This window comes from Salvia splendens, chromosome 6 (genome assembly GCF_004379255.2).
Source record: "Salvia splendens isolate huo1 chromosome 6, SspV2, whole genome shotgun sequence".
NCBI lineage: Eukaryota > Viridiplantae > Streptophyta > Magnoliopsida > Lamiales > Lamiaceae > Salvia > Salvia splendens.
This window is the reverse complement of record NC_056037.1, coordinates 30,748,692-30,765,671: the sequence shown is the minus strand read 5'-3', so window position 1 is coordinate 30,765,671 and position 16,980 is coordinate 30,748,692. Positions and strand designations below refer to the sequence as shown.

General features: G+C 39.4%; 1 protein-coding gene across 1 annotated transcript; it reads right to left on the bottom strand.

Annotated features, from left to right (window-relative positions):
* Positions 1–10,050: 10,050 nt before the first annotated feature.
* On the bottom strand, positions 10,051–12,198 carry LOC121806439 (thioredoxin M3, chloroplastic-like). Its single transcript, XM_042206477.1, has 2 exons — positions 11,841–12,198; positions 10,051–10,589 (listed from the first exon to the last, which is right to left on the bottom strand). Exons 1-2 carry the CDS (start codon positions 12,016–12,018, stop codon positions 10,270–10,272), a joined length of 498 nt encoding a protein of 165 aa, XP_042062411.1. The 5' UTR covers positions 12,019–12,198; the 3' UTR covers positions 10,051–10,269.
* Positions 12,199–16,980: the final 4,782 nt, after the last annotated feature.

The window sequence follows — 16,980 nt, the reverse complement described above, 5'->3', positions numbered from 1 at the left end:
TGCTCCAGGGCATGAGCTACTCAAGTTCTACAAGGGACTCAATAATGAAGGCACGGGCTTGGTGACTGCAGGCTCTAATGGGAACTTGGACGACTTAACTCACGAGGAAGTGAGAGCCATGTTCCAAAGGTTGGCGAACAACCAAAGGAATTGGCATAATCCAAGGAGAGCGGCTGAGAAGGTAGGAGATACATTTGGTGCTACCAAAGATGCGGAAAGAGTGACAGCCATTTAGGCTCAATTGGCGGACATTAGTACCCAGATGTCTTCAATGACGAAAGCAGTGAAATCTCTTCAACTAACTCCTCAACCTCAAGCAGTGACCGTTATGAAGTGTGGGTTGTGTCAAGGTGGACATCATACTGATCAATGTCCAAGTCTTCAAGGACCACCCGTCGAGGATGTGAACTATATTGGCAACAATCGCCAAGGGTTCAATCAAGGCAACCAATACAACAATCAGCAAAATTGGAGGCCTCAACAAACGGGATGGAATCACGCTGGTCCTAGCAACAACTCGGGTAATCAATGGAGGAACAATACTCAACCCCCGGGTTATGAGAAGAAGCCATCAGTCGAAGATCAGTTGGGATAGATTCTCTCTTTTATGACTAAGAGTCAAAAGGAGAATGAGAATTTCAAGGAAAGAACAGTGGAAAAGTTTGGACAGATGGAGGCGACAATGAGGAATCTTGAGACTCAAATTGGGCAGCTTGCCACGGCATCACACACGAGGATTCCTAACACCATCCCGAGCAATACCATACCTAATCCGAGAGGCAATGAACAGTGTAAGGCAGTGGTCTTGAGAAGTGGTCGTGAGTTGGATTCGACACCAGCAATGGACGGCCAAGGTACTTCCGGCATCTCACACGCAGGGGCGGATGAGATGTTAGGCTTGCATTCCTCGCACGCAGGGGCGGCGGAGGCATGTAAGGGAAGTCCCGTGTTGGTGCAGGGTGCCCAACATGGTCAAGAACAGGCTGCATCCGGCAGCAAGGAACACGGTGTAGAATCCGAGGTAAGTGAAAGGTTTTCAGTAGAAGAGAAAGGAAAGAAGAGTGTAGAGATGGAATCAAAGAGACAGATGATGACAAGTCCAGCACTAGATCCGAAAAGCAAGTTCAACTTCCCCGATCACATTCCTCCTCCACCGTATCCATCCAAGAGGAAGAAGAGGGTCCCTAAAGAGAAAAGCTTTGAGTGGATGATGAGCGTGATCCGTAAAGTGAATGTGGATGTATCATTGGTGGACCTCTTCACTAATTTCCCCAAGTTCTCCAAGTTCTTCAAGGACATGATGGCAAACAAGGAGAAACTTCAAGACGAGGGAATAGTGGCTTTGAGCATGAATTGCTCACAACTGATTTCAGGAATGATGCCAATGAAGAAGAGGGATCCGGGAAGTTGCGTGATTCCTTGTGAGATAGGCAATACAATTTTCACCAAATGTCTGTTGGATCAAGGATCGGGGATCTCGCTGACGGCGTTGAAAACGGCACGTGCCATTGGACTCGAGAACAGAATGGAGCCCATCGACATTGCTCTACAATTGGCTGATCACTCCATTGTGAAGCCCACTAGAATAGTAGAGGATGTCTTGGTCAAGATAGACAAGTTCATCATCCCTGTCGACTTCATAGTCTTGGACATGCCCGAGGACAAAGAGGTACCAATTCTTTTTGGTAGACCATTTCTTGCCACAGGAGACGTGTTGCTTGGGGCAAAAGACAACTCTGTCACGTTTAGAATTAATGGTGAGCAAGTGACCATTAATATGGAGAAAGCGATGAGGCATCCTAGTGATGCAAAAGCGTGTTTTAGAGTTGATGTCCTTGACAAGTGCATCTTTGACAAGATGTGTTGCTCGGCAAGAATAGAAGGAAGCGTGTATGATAAAGGAAGTTTGGAGAGAGACTATGGTTCGACACTTAAAGTAGATTTTGATGAAATAGAAGATTCTCAAGTTGATCAACCAAGTCTCGAGAATGAATGTGTGGTGGATACTTTCGTGGCGGATGTGAAACCTTCAATCGAAATACCACCAAAGCTTGAATTGAAGCCACTCCCAACAAATCTGAAATATGTCTTCCTTGGTGAGAATGAAACGTTACCGGTTGTAGTATCGGCTTTGTTGACTGATGAAGAGGAATCCAAGTTAATAGAGCTACTGAAGTCGCACAAGCAAGCTCTAGGATGGTCCATTGCCGATATCAAAGGAATTAGCCCCGCTATATGCATGCATAAAATCTTGATGGAAGATGGAACTAAGCCGGTAAGGGAGAGACATAGAAGGTTGAACCCACTCATGCAAGAAGTGGTTGAAAAAGAGGTGAAGAAACTGTTGAAATTTGGGATGATCTATCCCATTTCCGATAGTGCGTGAGTTAGCCCGGTGCAATGTGTACCGAAGAAAGGGGGAATAACCGTGACCGTTAATGAAAAAAATGAAGTGTTAGCAACTCGATTGGTGAACTCATGGAGAGTTTGCATGGACTATAGGAAGTTGAACACGGCGACGAGAAAAGACCACTTTCCTTTGCCGTTCCTAGATCAGTTGCTCGATAGGATTGCGGGTTATTCCCACTATTGCTTCTTAGATGGATACTCGGGGTATAATCAGATTGCAATTGCCCCGGAAGATCAAGAAAAGACGACATTCACATGTCCTATTGGTACATATGCCTTCCGCCGGATGCCTTTTGGTTTATGCAATGCACCGGCTACATTTCAACGCTGCATGATGACAATATTTTCCGACATGAATGAAGATATTATGGAGATCTTTATGGATGATTTCTCCGTCTTTGGATCCTCATTTGACTTGTGCTTAGAAAACTTGAGACGGGTCTTGCAAAGATGTGAAGAATCAAATCTCGTGCTTAATTGGGAAAAATGTCAATTCATGGTCAAAGAAGGCATAGTGTTGGGACACAAGGTGTCGGAGTTGGGATTGGAGATGGACAAGGCGAAAATCGATGTGATTTCGAAGTTACCTCCCCCGACGAATGTGAAGGGCATCCGTAGTTTCCTTGGTCATGCGGGATTCTACTGAAGATTCATAAAAGACTTTTCGAAGATTGCAAAGCCGCTTTGCAACTTGCTTGAAAAGGATGCCAAGTTCGTCTTTGATGGAAAATGCCTTGAGGCATTTGAGTTGTTGAAGAAAAAGCTAGTCGAAGCACCTATTATTATCACACCGGATTGGTCGAAGCCATTTGAATTGATGTGTGATGCTTCGGACTATGCTGTGGGGGGCCGTTCTAGGCCAAAGGAGAGACAAGGTCCTACACGCCGTCTACTACGCTAGCAAAGTACTCAATGAAGCTCAACTGAATTATACCACGACAGAGAAGGAAATGCTAGCAGTTGTGTATGCTTTCGAGAAGTTTCGTGCTTACTTACTTGGCACGAAAGTGGTAGTGTTTACGGACCATTCAGCTATCAAATATTTGATGCATAAGAAAGATGCAAAGCCTCGGTTGGTGAGGTGGATCCTCTTACTACAAGAGTTTGACGTGGAGATTAAAGACAAAAAGGGGACCGAGAACTTGGTAGCTGATCATTTGTCTCGGCTAGAGGGCTTGGAAGAAACGGAAGATGAAAGAAAGAAGAGGATCAATGAAAAATTTCCCGACGAGCAAGTGTTGCAAGTGGAAGCTCGGGAAACATATGTGCCGTGGTTTGCCAATTTGGCGAACTACCTTGTCACGGGCATTATACCCGAAGGGTTGTCATCTAACCAAAAGAAGAAGTTTTTGAGTGACACTCGCACATATGTTTGGGAAGATCCGTTTCTCTTCCGCATTTGTAATGATGGAGTTATTCGAAGGTGCGTTGGAGAGCATGAGCACCTTCAGATTTTGTCTGCATGCCATGATTCGTTGTATGGCGGCCACTTTGGAGCACGACGAACGGCTTTTAAAGTGTTTCAGTCCGGATTCTTTTGGCCATCGATCTTCAAGGATGCAAAAGCCTATGTAGAGAGATGTGACAGTTGCCAAAGAACCGGCAATATCTCGTGGAGAAATGAAATGCCGATGAATAATATTCACGAGGTAGAACTTTTCGATGTTTGGGGAATAGACTTCATGGGACCGTTTCCCAAGTCTAATGGGCAGCAATACATTCTCGTTGCTGTTGACTATGTTTCTAAGTGGGTAGAGGCAGTGGCCTCGGCGACCAATGATGCTAAAGTGGTGTTGAAGTTTATCAAGAGTCACATCTTTAACCGCTTTGGGACACCACGAGCCATTATCAGTGATGGAGGAACTCATTTTTGCAATAAGTTATTTGAGAACCTCCTAGGTAAGTATGGTGTCCAACACAAGGTTGCTACCCCTTATCATCCCCAAACGAGTGGTCAAGTTGAAGTCTCCAATCGTGAGATAAAGCGGGTGCTTGAGAAAGTTGTAAGGCCGTCTCGGAAGGATTGGGCTCAAAAGTTAGATGATGCTTTGTGGGCATATCGAACGGCGTATAAGACTCCGATTGGAACTTCACCATACAAGTTGGTCTTTGGAAAGGCTTGCCATTTGCCGGTAGAGCTTGAGCATAAAGCTTTTTGGGCTTTGCAAAAGCTTAATTTGGATTATGATGCTGCAGCCGAGAAAAGGGTGTGTGATATGAATGAAATGGATGAGTTTAGGCTTCATGCATACGAGAGTGTTGATCTCTACAAAGAGCGTGCTAAGAGGGTACATGATGCAGCCATTAAGCCTCGTCAATTCCATGAGGGACAACGGGTCCTTTTGTACAACTCTCGGCTTAAACTGTTTCCGGGCAAGCTCAAGTCAAGATGGTGGGGGCCTTATGTGGTGCACAAGGTATACCCCTATGGTGCTGTGGATGTTCAGGATGAGAAGAATGGGAGCATTTGGAAGGTGAATGGCCAACGCTTGAAGGCCTATGTTGGAATTGAAGGTGGCATGGAGACAGAAGAGGTGGTCACACTAGAGAATCCGAAAGTGTAGACCAAGGATGAAGGAGGTCGAGCCAACGACTATAAACAAAGGCGCTGATTGGGAGGCAACCTAAGTTTTTATGTTTTTATTTTTGGTTTCATATGTTGGAGGTTTTGTTTGCTCAATTCTTTCCTCTAACATTTATTTTGAATTGAGTGTTTCTTTTTGTAGTTTTTGTTCTTTTTGTAAGAGCATGATGGAGTTTGGATTGGAGCTTAGGAGGAAGCACACCCGCAGAGGATTTTTACACCCACCCGAATGCACTATGGATATCATGCCAAGTTTGGGGGAGTACTCTGTCCCTTTACTTTTTATGTTCTTCTTTGCATGCATTGAGGACAATGACGCATTCAAGTTTGGGGGGGTTGTTTGAAGTTGAATGATTTTTATGCATGATGCATGTTTTTGGGTGTATTGTTTGCTAAGGTGTTGTGAATCATGTAATTGACGGATGCATGCTAGATCTTCGGCTTTCTGGTTGGGAATTCTTGCTTGATTTTCTTGATCTTTGAAGCCTAGGATGAATGGAATTTGTGCAGGATTTATTTGAAAGAGCATGTTGTGATTACATCCGATTTCTTGAGTTGAGGAGAGTATGAAAATCGCATGACTTGTGGAAATTATCTTGGATTGATTTGCTTTATCGAGTGAAGTGCTTGCGTTCGTTTGTGTTAACGATTTGGGAGGATAAGGCACTAGGATGAACTCTATGGGCCAAATGATCACATGCCTAGTCCATCAAATGATCCCCTAGATGCCACCTTGAGCTTAATTCCCTATTCTTTTTGTAAACACTTAGCCAAACACTTAGCTACTTAAATAAGCCTAATTTTAGCCTCATCAATAGACCCTGCTACTATTTGGGTGCTAAATACAAGTTGAGCTTTGTGTTTTGAGTTGTGAGTGTGAGGTGGTGGATTGTAAAGAATAGACTTTTCTAGACTTGATAGAAGGTGAAAAGAATGAAGTTCTAAGAAAAAAAAACAAGAAAAAGACGACCTCCAAATTCACAAAAGTCGATGTCTTTACAAAAACAGAAAAAAAGAATAAGTTGATGAAATAAAGATAGAGCTTCTATGTTTGTTTGTGTAATCTCGTCTGGAATAGATCTCAAGTTTGGGGGGGTCGTTTGTTTGGTTGTAATTTTTCGTTGGTTAATCTTTGGAAGGAAGTTGTAGGAGGGAAGATTTTGGCACTCAAATGTGTAGCCTTTGAGCTCACTATCCATATTGATCCTACCTCGTCCCTAGCCCCATTACAACCTTGAAACAAGACCTTGGACCTTATCGTTGATGCTTGTGGATGTTGTGTAAATAACTTGGTAGAGTTAAAGAAGTTCGGTTTGAAATCCGTGTGTCTATGTGATTAGTAGTGCTTGATGAGTCGATGATGATGGTTTGAGTTGTTTGATCGCATGCTTGGACTTATTTTGAAGTGCACCTTAACTTGACGTTCTAGGGGGATGAGTGATTGTTCTTGAGAGTGGGAAATCTCGATTGGAAATGTTGGGGGTTTGGATTTTGTCACTCACGTCCCTACATGTTTCTTGTTGATGAAAATCTTTTTGCGGGTTAGCTTTGGTTGAGTTTATGTGTTAAAAATGTACCTTGCTCGGGGCGAGCAAGAGCTTAAGTTTGGGGGTATTTGATGCGAAGCATATTTCTTATACTTTTTCCCCTAAACTACACACTTTCCATGTACTTGTAACTCATCAAAGTGTATTTGTAGGGAAGTGTAGGAGAGTTGGAAGCTGGAAGTTCGCAGGTGAAATGGGCAAAGCATGCAGAGATAAGGAATTCGCCCGGTCGGGCGATTCTGAGCTTCAAAACGCCCGGTCGGGCGTTACGCATGAGGATTCCAGAAAGTTCGCCCGGTCGGGCGATTATTGACCACACAAAACGCCCGGTCGGGCGTTTCCCCCACGATACCTCCAGTAGCACTTCGCCCGGTCGGGCGTTTCTACCCTTTGAATTCGCCCGGTCGGGCGTTTTAGTCGCGCAACTGCGATTTGGCAGTTTAGACGGCGGTTGAGGAGTAAAAAAGGGAGAAAAAGAGAGAGAGAAGGGGGGAGACGGACAGAAAAAAGGGAGAAAAAAGAGAGAGAGAAGAGAGGAGAGGAAGAAGAGAGTGAAGGCATTCCGGCCATTATTCCGACCATCCATTCCCGAATCCCGACTCCACTCGACGAGAGCATCACACCTATGGTTTTATTTCTACATTCTACTATGTGTGTAGGCTAGGCTCTCTTCGTTGCTCCGAGTTGTAATCTAGGCTTGTGCATTTGTTTTAACACCTTGAATCGTATGTTCGATACCAACAATGTGTTTGATAATTAAAATGCTACGTTTTTGGCTAATGATGTAGTGTTGTTAAATCTTAACTATCGTCTCTTTAACATAGCTTAGGATTGATCGTTTGTTGGTATGCTATCGATTTAGAACTGTTCAGGGGATAAATTGATAGTGGATTAGGTAAGTAATTATAGTAGACGACGTTTGTTCCCGCGCATCTGCAGGAATTAAATGTCGTTGAAAGCTGGTTCATGGAACAAGTGTTCAGCTGACTGTGAACTATACGTCGTAGACATGTTCAGTGCACGCGATTAGGTTGATAATTTTAATCCCGTCGTATGGTTCGTTGTAATGGTGTGTAACAACGCAAGCTTAGAGAGCAACTTGGAGTGACTTGTCTTTCACGTGTTAAAAACCTCACTTTAGTAGCTTAAGTTAGTTAACCTTCTCAAAATCAAAACAAAATCTTTACATGCTTTGTGTCGTCTTATTAAGTGTAAGCAATCTCGCCTCCCTGTGGATCGACACTTGAAATACTACTACGATACTGTATTCTTGCAGTAGTGTAGTATTATTAGAGTTTAAATAATTGAACTTGATAATCTTTATACTTTGTTTGAGAACTCTAAAATACCACATCATGGGACCCTAGAGCATGCTCTTGCGAAATAGCATGAATGTGGGTGTTGTGCTCTTCCGGAAGAGGAGGGAGTAAAAAATGAATAATTGTGGATCCGAGCACAAAATTCGAGATGCAATTACCTGCATTAAAAAATTTAAAATTAACAAATGACAAATTAATTAAATCTTTAATTTTTTTAGAACGCTTACATTCCAGTTGGGACATTAACAATAAAAACGCTTTTTAAAATGTTGGTGGTATATTTGACTGCATTAAAAAATGTCCTTAACGGTTTTTTCAATATGGTAAAATATGAAAATTTATTATCTTGAACTTAAAATTTTGGAATAATAAATAAACCCTATCAAAACAGATTGTACACGGTAGTAACATAATTATGATATGTACAAGAAACATGTTCAAACATTCAATTAGATCTACTTACGTTCTAAATGTTGTGATAAAACAGCAATATAAGCCTTTCTTCTTTAACGCTAAAACAGTAAAAAGAGGTCACATTTTGCATCATGGTAGCATCTAATATAATATTATATCAACATGAAACTATCATGTGCTTACTTAGTTAAAGCTAATTAATCCTCATTGAGCTCGACTTTTAATGCGTAATAAACAAATTTAATTCTTCTATAGCCCGGACTTTTGTGCGGCCGTCCGGTGATTCCGTTTGCCACGATATAATTGAAATTTCATAGAATCAATTTTAAGAAATTAACAATTCAATTTTAACGCGTTTGTTTGATGAAATTAAGTAATTTGGTATGAATTCATGAATTGTATTTCATTTCAAATTCTTTGTTTGGTACGTTAAAAAATCATACTACGATAAAGTTATCTAAAACACAAAATTAAAGATGCAATAAATTGAAATTTGATTAAAATGCCAATATTTAGGGTGAAAAGTGTCTTTAAGTTGAAAGATAAATTTGTCAATTATATCTTAATCTTTTAGTTGAAACACCAAGAACTTATAATGTATTTTTTTGAAGAACTTATAATGTATTGTATTTAGAAACCCCAATTAACGTTTTTAATAGAATAAATAAATTTCTTAGTCATTGTGTATGTGGTGTATGCGCGTACACATAATATGTGTATTGTATATGTGTGAAAAGTATGTGGTGTGGTGTGGTGTGTGTAGTGTGTGTATTAGTACCTGTGTGCGCGCGCACAATGTGTTGTTTTATGTGTAGTGTGTGTTTTGTGTCTACATTGTGTGTGCGCGCAATGTGTGTCTGCATTATGTTGGATGTTGCATGTGAATGTATTTTATTTAACAACTACTGTATTTAAAATTCAAAATATCTATTTTAACTATGAAACTCAAAATATAAAATTAAGGAAAAATCAAATATTTTTGCAGTAAATTTAAAATTAAAGACTTCAGTTACAAATCCACATTCCCAATTTTATGTACCAAAAGAACCTTAGCTAATTTGAGTAAAGATTCTCTTTAGATCAATTACTAGTTTAATTTAACAAAATTATAACTGAATCAGTAAATTGTAATCAAAATATAAGACAAAATTTATCTCTGTAAAGAATAATTTTGCGGAGTTAGGCATTCATTTATTTTTGTCTCTTTAGTATGCACACGAATATAGCAGCATCCTTAGTTTTTTATAAGTTTGTCTAAAGGAAAATAATGAAGCATATAAATGATGTGTGTAAAATATGGAGTATCACCAAGTAACATATCAGCATTGTGTTAACATGTTACATGTCATAAGAACAACTCAATCAAAACCATAAAATTAGATTTTTTAAGAAGTGGTGAATTATACTCCATATGCTATATCACTAATTAGGTTTTACTGCATATTTATATATCATTTTAGTTTAAATATTAACAATTGTATGCTCATGCTAAAAATCCAAGTTAGGACTTTTTTAAGAATAAACTATTTAATTTGTTTAAATCAATTAAGATAATTAAGTTTAATCAATATGATTAACTAATGATTAATTTGTGATATGTATCATTTTAGTTTAAATATTAAAAATTGTATGTTCATGCTAAAAATCCAACTTAGGACTATTTTTTAAGAATAACCTATTTAATTTGTTTTGTTACATATTAGTACTATTGTTGCTTCACATAACAGAAAACGTCACAAGACAAGAACAGAAAAAAGCAAACAAGAATACAAAAAAAAGCCATCAAAAAATGCATCTTTACATTCTTGCATCTAAAACAGTTGGGTAAACCATAACCTGTACGGCTGTACACGCAAAAGTGGCAACACTAGAGAGGCTTCGATCGACAATGTACCGTTCAATAACACGAGTAAATTCAACAGGCGGAGCAAAAACCGTGTATCAATCGTTTGCAGAAAATCTCAACCTTTCCATCTTGATAAGCCGAATCTCAGATTTATGAAGACAGAACCCTTTCAATGGCAGCCACATAGAAATCTTTTGGCATGGTGCCAATAACAGTGTCGCGCTTCTCACCATTCTTGAACAGCAAAACCACGGGCACAGCCTTGATGTCGTAGTCTTCAGCAATTTGCGAGTCAGTGTCCACATTAAGAAGAAAGCATTTCAGTCTCCCAGAGTACTCAGTGGATATCTCATCAATTACTTGATGAACCATGCGACATGGTCCACACCAGCTGGCGTAAAACTCAACGAGCACAGGTAATCCGCTGTCTGTGATCAGTTTGTCCCACGACTTGCCAGTGACAACTGCAGCTGAAAGGGGGGAACAAGCACTTAGAAGAAAGACGATAAGAGAGGGAGAGCGGTATCTAACAGTTTAATTTCTGCATTATCATTCCAACTATACCTCCAGTAACATAGATGCAATTATTACCATGTTAGCTTCATTTTAGTTTTTGTGATTCACTTTGAAGTTGGCTCGATTTAGTACGAAACAGTGTAAAATCAAGATTATTGAACATAAAAAGTGAATCAAGGCAATGAGAATGATGCAACACTTTCTCAAACTTTTACACCTTATAATTAATGTTTGAGATTTTGCAACTACGATAAGTCCTAACAAAATTCCCTGCTATAAGAAAAGGAGATTTGTAACTGCAATGTGTAAAAGTGACAAGATATAAAACATCATGAATCGGCTGTCAATAATAAGGTCTAATTTCACCTGAAGCTGCTAAAGTAGAACCTGCCATGTATACTAATACGTAGTGAAACTGGAAAAAAATATACTAATACGTAGTGAAACTGGAAAAAAAATCAAAGTGGTTAATGAGCTCTATTTCCAATCATATCGAGTAAATGCAGATCATAACATAGTTGCAAATGACAACATATTTGTTATTACATCCAAAATTTGTATGACATGAGAAAAAACCATAGTTTTCCCTAATTCTTGTATTTCTTTACGATTTTACCGTTCTTGGACTCACCTTGAATTTAAAACTCACGATTAAGCAAAACAGAAAGGTATAAATGTTTCATTAATTTTATAGTACAAGTTCGAAACTATGGCATTGGCAGCTACCCAATAATTGACATAAACAACTAATGAAATGAAGGAAATTCGGACAAAACAAAGCATGACCACCAGCCAAGAAAATCAAATACACCAATGACTAACCATGATCACCTACATTAAACATGGACACAAGGTTATGATAATCAAGACTCTTTTATCATTTCTGCAACAAACTCAGGTTGATAATTACAAAAAGTGCAACATTAGTTCATTCCTCTTTAGTTATACGCAATAAAGGAAACCACAACCCTAATTGTTAATGCTGTATTTATTAAATCAATCAGATTCTACTTTCAAGGATCAGAAATTCTACGAGTCAAACAACAACCCTAATTGATTCAGATAAGGCATCACATAATCAAACACAATCACAATGCATGCTATATCCCAAAGATCACCAACAAGAATAATCAGATCACCAACAAAATGAACATATAAATTACATCAACAGAAGAGACGAGAATTCGATTATTCGAAGAACTTACTTCTGCTATCCCCAAGGCTTGACACAAGCACTGATTTTCGGGCATCGAGTCTCCTCTGAGGCTGAAACGAGAGCCCGAGCCGGTTTATCTGCGGCAATTGACTTGCTGAGACAACTCGGAAACGAGTATGGGGGCGGGAGATTGAGAAGACGGGAGTGGAGCAACAAGAAGCGGCCATTTTTCAATTGAATCGTAAAATCGGCTTCAATAATCAGCGAATCACGACGGTTACTGCGTGGAAATGTGTGCGAGCTGGGAGTTGCAGAAATTGCGAAAGCGATCGCGAGGGATTTGTGAAATTATTAGACAAGATTTGGAGTAGCAGAGCAATCTTTCACCTGGGTTTTTATTCGCTCGCTCTTGTTACTTTATGCAACTCTTTTGAATAATGTATTTTTAAAAAAAAATTGTATTCCTCTGTTTTTTTTTTGTTATAGAGAAAAATGAACTCAAATAAATTGAAACAGTCCAACAACTTCAAGAGTGAGTATCAAACATTCACCCATATTAAGATTTTCATTGTGTATGTTTTGTTGTTTCTTTCTTAGTTTTTTCAAATATATTAGTACTACTAATAAACTGGAGTTAGTTAGCAATTGGTTTTGGAAACCAAGTGAAAAATGGTGAATAGTTTGCAAAATTGTGTAAAAATACCTCAAATATTGTTAAGTTTTTATTCAAAAATCTCTAAAATAATTTTTTTACCGGTTGAAAATTTGCAAACCACATTATCTAGAGAAAATTTTTATAGTTCACTCTTTTTTATTATAATTATGTCATAGCATATGCGAAATTAATGATTAAAACTTTTACTACTACTATAATTTCATTATACTACAAATTATAGAGTAAGAATTATTTACTAGTTGTAAAAATAGTTAAGTTTCTTTCTATAAAAATTAATTAAATTTCAAAGTTCTCAATTTGGCCTCAGTCAAAATTCCACCTCATTCAAGTCATAGAATCTTAACTACACATTATGGAATCGATGCGAGAATGGGAAATTTGTTTTAGAATTTTGTAATTGTATCATGATCTATCTCAATTTCTCTGATTGGTGGTTAAAATTTACGTGACAATACTTATGTACTACTCCTACTCCTACTCCTAATTTGTAATTTCCATGTGTGGGCTACAAATTGTGACAAAGTTCGTTAGGAGAGGGATAACATGGTATTTTCTCTTGAAGATGGAGTACTACTAGAGCTGCCCAAGGTTTATCGAGCCGGCGGTTAAAACCGAAACCGTAACCGGCGGTTACGGTTCCAAGCCGAAACCGCGAGAAATATCCCGAACCGAAACTGTGAATTTTAGAACCGTGGTTCGGTTCAGGTTCCAAATTTTTCGAACCGAAACCGTGACCGAACCGTCGGTTTCACGGTTCCGAACCGCCAATGCAATGATAAATTTAAACATAGTTAATCCTTATATTAAAACTATACTCCATTAAATAAAACATTGTTGAATGATCCGATTTTTGAGTTTTATACTTTTATAAGTAACTTCCATTTTTGGATTTGGTAATATTCGTGGAAACAATAATGTGGGACAAAATTTTGCAGCAAAAATAACTTTATAATACTATTTGGTAAAATTGGATGGTAATTTGGAAAACATAATAAAATAAAAATAAACTAAATTACAAGATGGAGTCTATAGATATGGACTATTGATTATGGTAATAACTTTATAATACTATTTCCGATTTTATTAATTAACAAGATTTTTTTACGTATGAAGTCTATGGAGTATGGATCTTTATTAATAAATATTTGTCGAACATTGTTTAATAAAACTTAGAATAATTGATTACTTTAAATAAAGCATAATACTCTAATTAACATTGGTTAATGAATTTGTAGTCTTCAAAATTGATTAGTTGGCGGTGGGTGATGGCTGCACTATTCAAAATTGATTGCACAAAAACACCATTTCTTTTATTTTTATTTATTTATTTATTTATTTTAATGTTGATTTTAAATTCAAATTGGACCCATTTCCCCCTATTTATATCACTTCGTAATTTGTTTGAAAATTATATCAGATTATAATTTATTTGTAAATTTTATCATATTGTAATTTGTATATGTAAATTATAAATTTGATATCATTTTCACCTTATTCGTCTTAATTCAATTTAAACTATACATTTCCTTGTTCCAATTTATTTTATAATTTCATACTACATGGCAAAAAAAATTAAGGAAAAAAACTGCGAAACCGAACCTAAACCGCTACGAACCGTCCAAAAACTGGCGGTTCGGAAACCAAAACCGAAACGGTGAAACGCCTCACGGTTCGATTCCGGTTCCATATTTCCCAAAACCGGAACGGCCGGTTCCGAACTGAAACCGCCGGTTCATGAACCGTGGGCAGGTCTAAGTACTACTAGTAATTATTGTAGTAAGAATAAAGAAAAAAGAAATACACGCCCGGTGGGACTCAAACCCACAATCGCCTGATTAGAAGTCAAACGCCTTATCCATTAGAGTGTCCACTATAAGGCGGACACGCCCAATAGCCCCGCCCCAGTTTTTGTCCATAGCCCCAATTTTATTGTTCATAGCCCCAAAATTCTATTTCCGCCACTATAGTGGACACCTTCAATAGCCCCAAAATTCCAAATACAAAATTCTACATTTTCACATCCCTCCAATAGCCGCGTCCTCGCCGCGAACGCGGCTATCCCGCGTTCCTTCCCCCCCCCCCCCCCCCAATAGCCCCAAAAGTTGTCCGCCCACCTTCCCCACTATAGCCGCCCGCCAACCGCCCCCAAGACGCGGCTATAGCCGCGTCCTACTATAGTGGACGCTCTTAGGCCACGGGCGCTTGTGTGTTTAGCTTTATTTGTTACATTATTTATTTTAAAAATATATTCAACTTCATCAACTGTCGTGTAGCTTGTTTATGAGCTCAACTTATTTCTTGCTTAGTTGCATGTAAAACGTCTCTGTCTTAGTATTTGGCAATATGAACTGAGTTTGGTAAGATATTTACTTTCACCATTCCCCTAATATCATCTTCAAACTGGTTGAGGGTATTTACCGTGGTGCCCCCAAAATTCGCCATCATTAATTTTTCTGCTGTCACGTCAATATTTTAAATTTCAGCTCCAGCACCTATAGTAGTACCAAACCTAAATTCAACCCCAAGATTCAAAACAATTTATTTCACTATTTTTCACTTTTTTAAGTTTTTAAGTTTTAAAGGTAGTAAAATATAAAATAAATAACATAAATTTAAAAATACAATATTCAAAATCTATATAATATTAAATGCCAAATAAAAAGTAGAACGAGAAACAAACTACATCAAAATGTACAAACTTTTCATTGCCGATTCACCTACTTTTGAAATGTCTCCCCCTATTAAATTCAACTATTTTTAATCCAAGATTCTTACCCCTAATAGCATCCACAACCGCGAGCAGGACGACGTCCGTCCGTCCGTCCGTACCAGCGGCACGAAGACGCTGTCCGTCGCTGCACTCGCGCCGCTGGCACGGCGCTGCTCGATGCATCAAGCACGTCCGTACCAGCGAGCAGACGATGTGGCAGCGTGTGATTGGCCAACGGCATAACCGTTGGCAATTTAATTTTTTTTAAAAAAATCAGATTTTAATTTAAAAATCTGATTAAAAATAAAAAAATATTTTCCACTTCCCACAAAATTATATCCGTTTTCTACTAACTTTTAATTTATTTTTCAATTTTTCCCCAAAAATACACATTTTCATCTATAAATACCCCCACTTCCACACCAAAAATTCACACCACACTACACAATTATCATCCAAATTCTCTAATTTTCATTCTCAATTCTCATCCAATCTTTCATTCACTCTTACTCTTACCACAAAACAATGTCCGGCCACGGCGATCACCCCCCGGGCTCCCACGGTTGGAACTCCGATTGGTTCGGTTCACAACCGTTTCCTAGTCCGGAAACGGAATATTCGGCACCTCCTCAAACCCAAGGTTCAGAAGTTCCGGGTGGCTATCGGCCTTACCCGATCGACGACCAAGATGCCCCCGAAGGGAAATACGGGTGGACACCCGAGCCTAGCGCGAGGTCGAGCGGCCTCTCCCAAACTCGGACTCCTCCTACTTGCGGTGTCCGCACACCGTACACTCCGGCGGAGATGGAGTAATTGTTCAAAGCGTTCTTGTCAATCTCCGAAGATCCGGAGATTTGCACGAACCAATCCGGCGATCATTATTGGTGGCGCATCTGTCGCCAATACAATGAAAATCGGCCGGCTGGAACAATCGAGCGCAACGAGAGTATGGTGCGCAACGCCATATACAGAGCTAACGAAGAAATCCAAAAGTTCCAGGGGTATTACCTCCAGGAAGAGCGGTCGGCGGGGAGCGGCCGGAGCGAGGTCGACATCATCAGTACCGCATTGTCGACCTATCAATCCATGAACTACAAGCCATTCAAGTACCTCAACATTTGGCAGGAGACGCGGTCGCATCCGAAGTATAGGGGAGGCGTAACATCATCCTCTAGCAGCTCCTCAAAACGGTCAAGGTCGGTATCCCTATCCGACGCCGGCTCCGAAGACGTAGCTAGCCAACTTGCCGGAGCTAACTTGGGTAGCCGCGACGCCGGCCTGAGCGGTTCCCAACGCCGACCGCAAGGAAGAAAGAAGGCGGCGGCCAACCGTCGTCGCGCCGCGACTCCATCCGCCCCCGATCCCGAACCCGCTCCCGCTCCCTATGTGCCACCTCAACCCCCCACCAACTCGTTGTGGGGGGTTTTGGCCCAACTCAATTTGGCCGATAGGTCAAATATGACCCCCCGAGCAACTTCGATCGCATGTGGCGATGATACGAGGTCTCCAAAGAACGTTGGGGGTATTGCCGGATGATGATTAGTCTTCACCGGGGGCATTTTTACGCTTAAATTGTGTAATTTTTATTTTTTAGTAGTTTAATTATGTATTTTTTATTTTTTAGGATTTTAATTATGTAATTTTTATTTTTTAGGAATTTAATTATGTAATTTTTAATTTTATTGTAATTTGTAATATTATACCGGGTATTTTTAATGAATTATAATTTTGTGGAAATGTTATTATTTAAATTGAATAATGGGACTCTTGTGCTCGTGCTTGCGGAAGAGCACGGATGTGGGT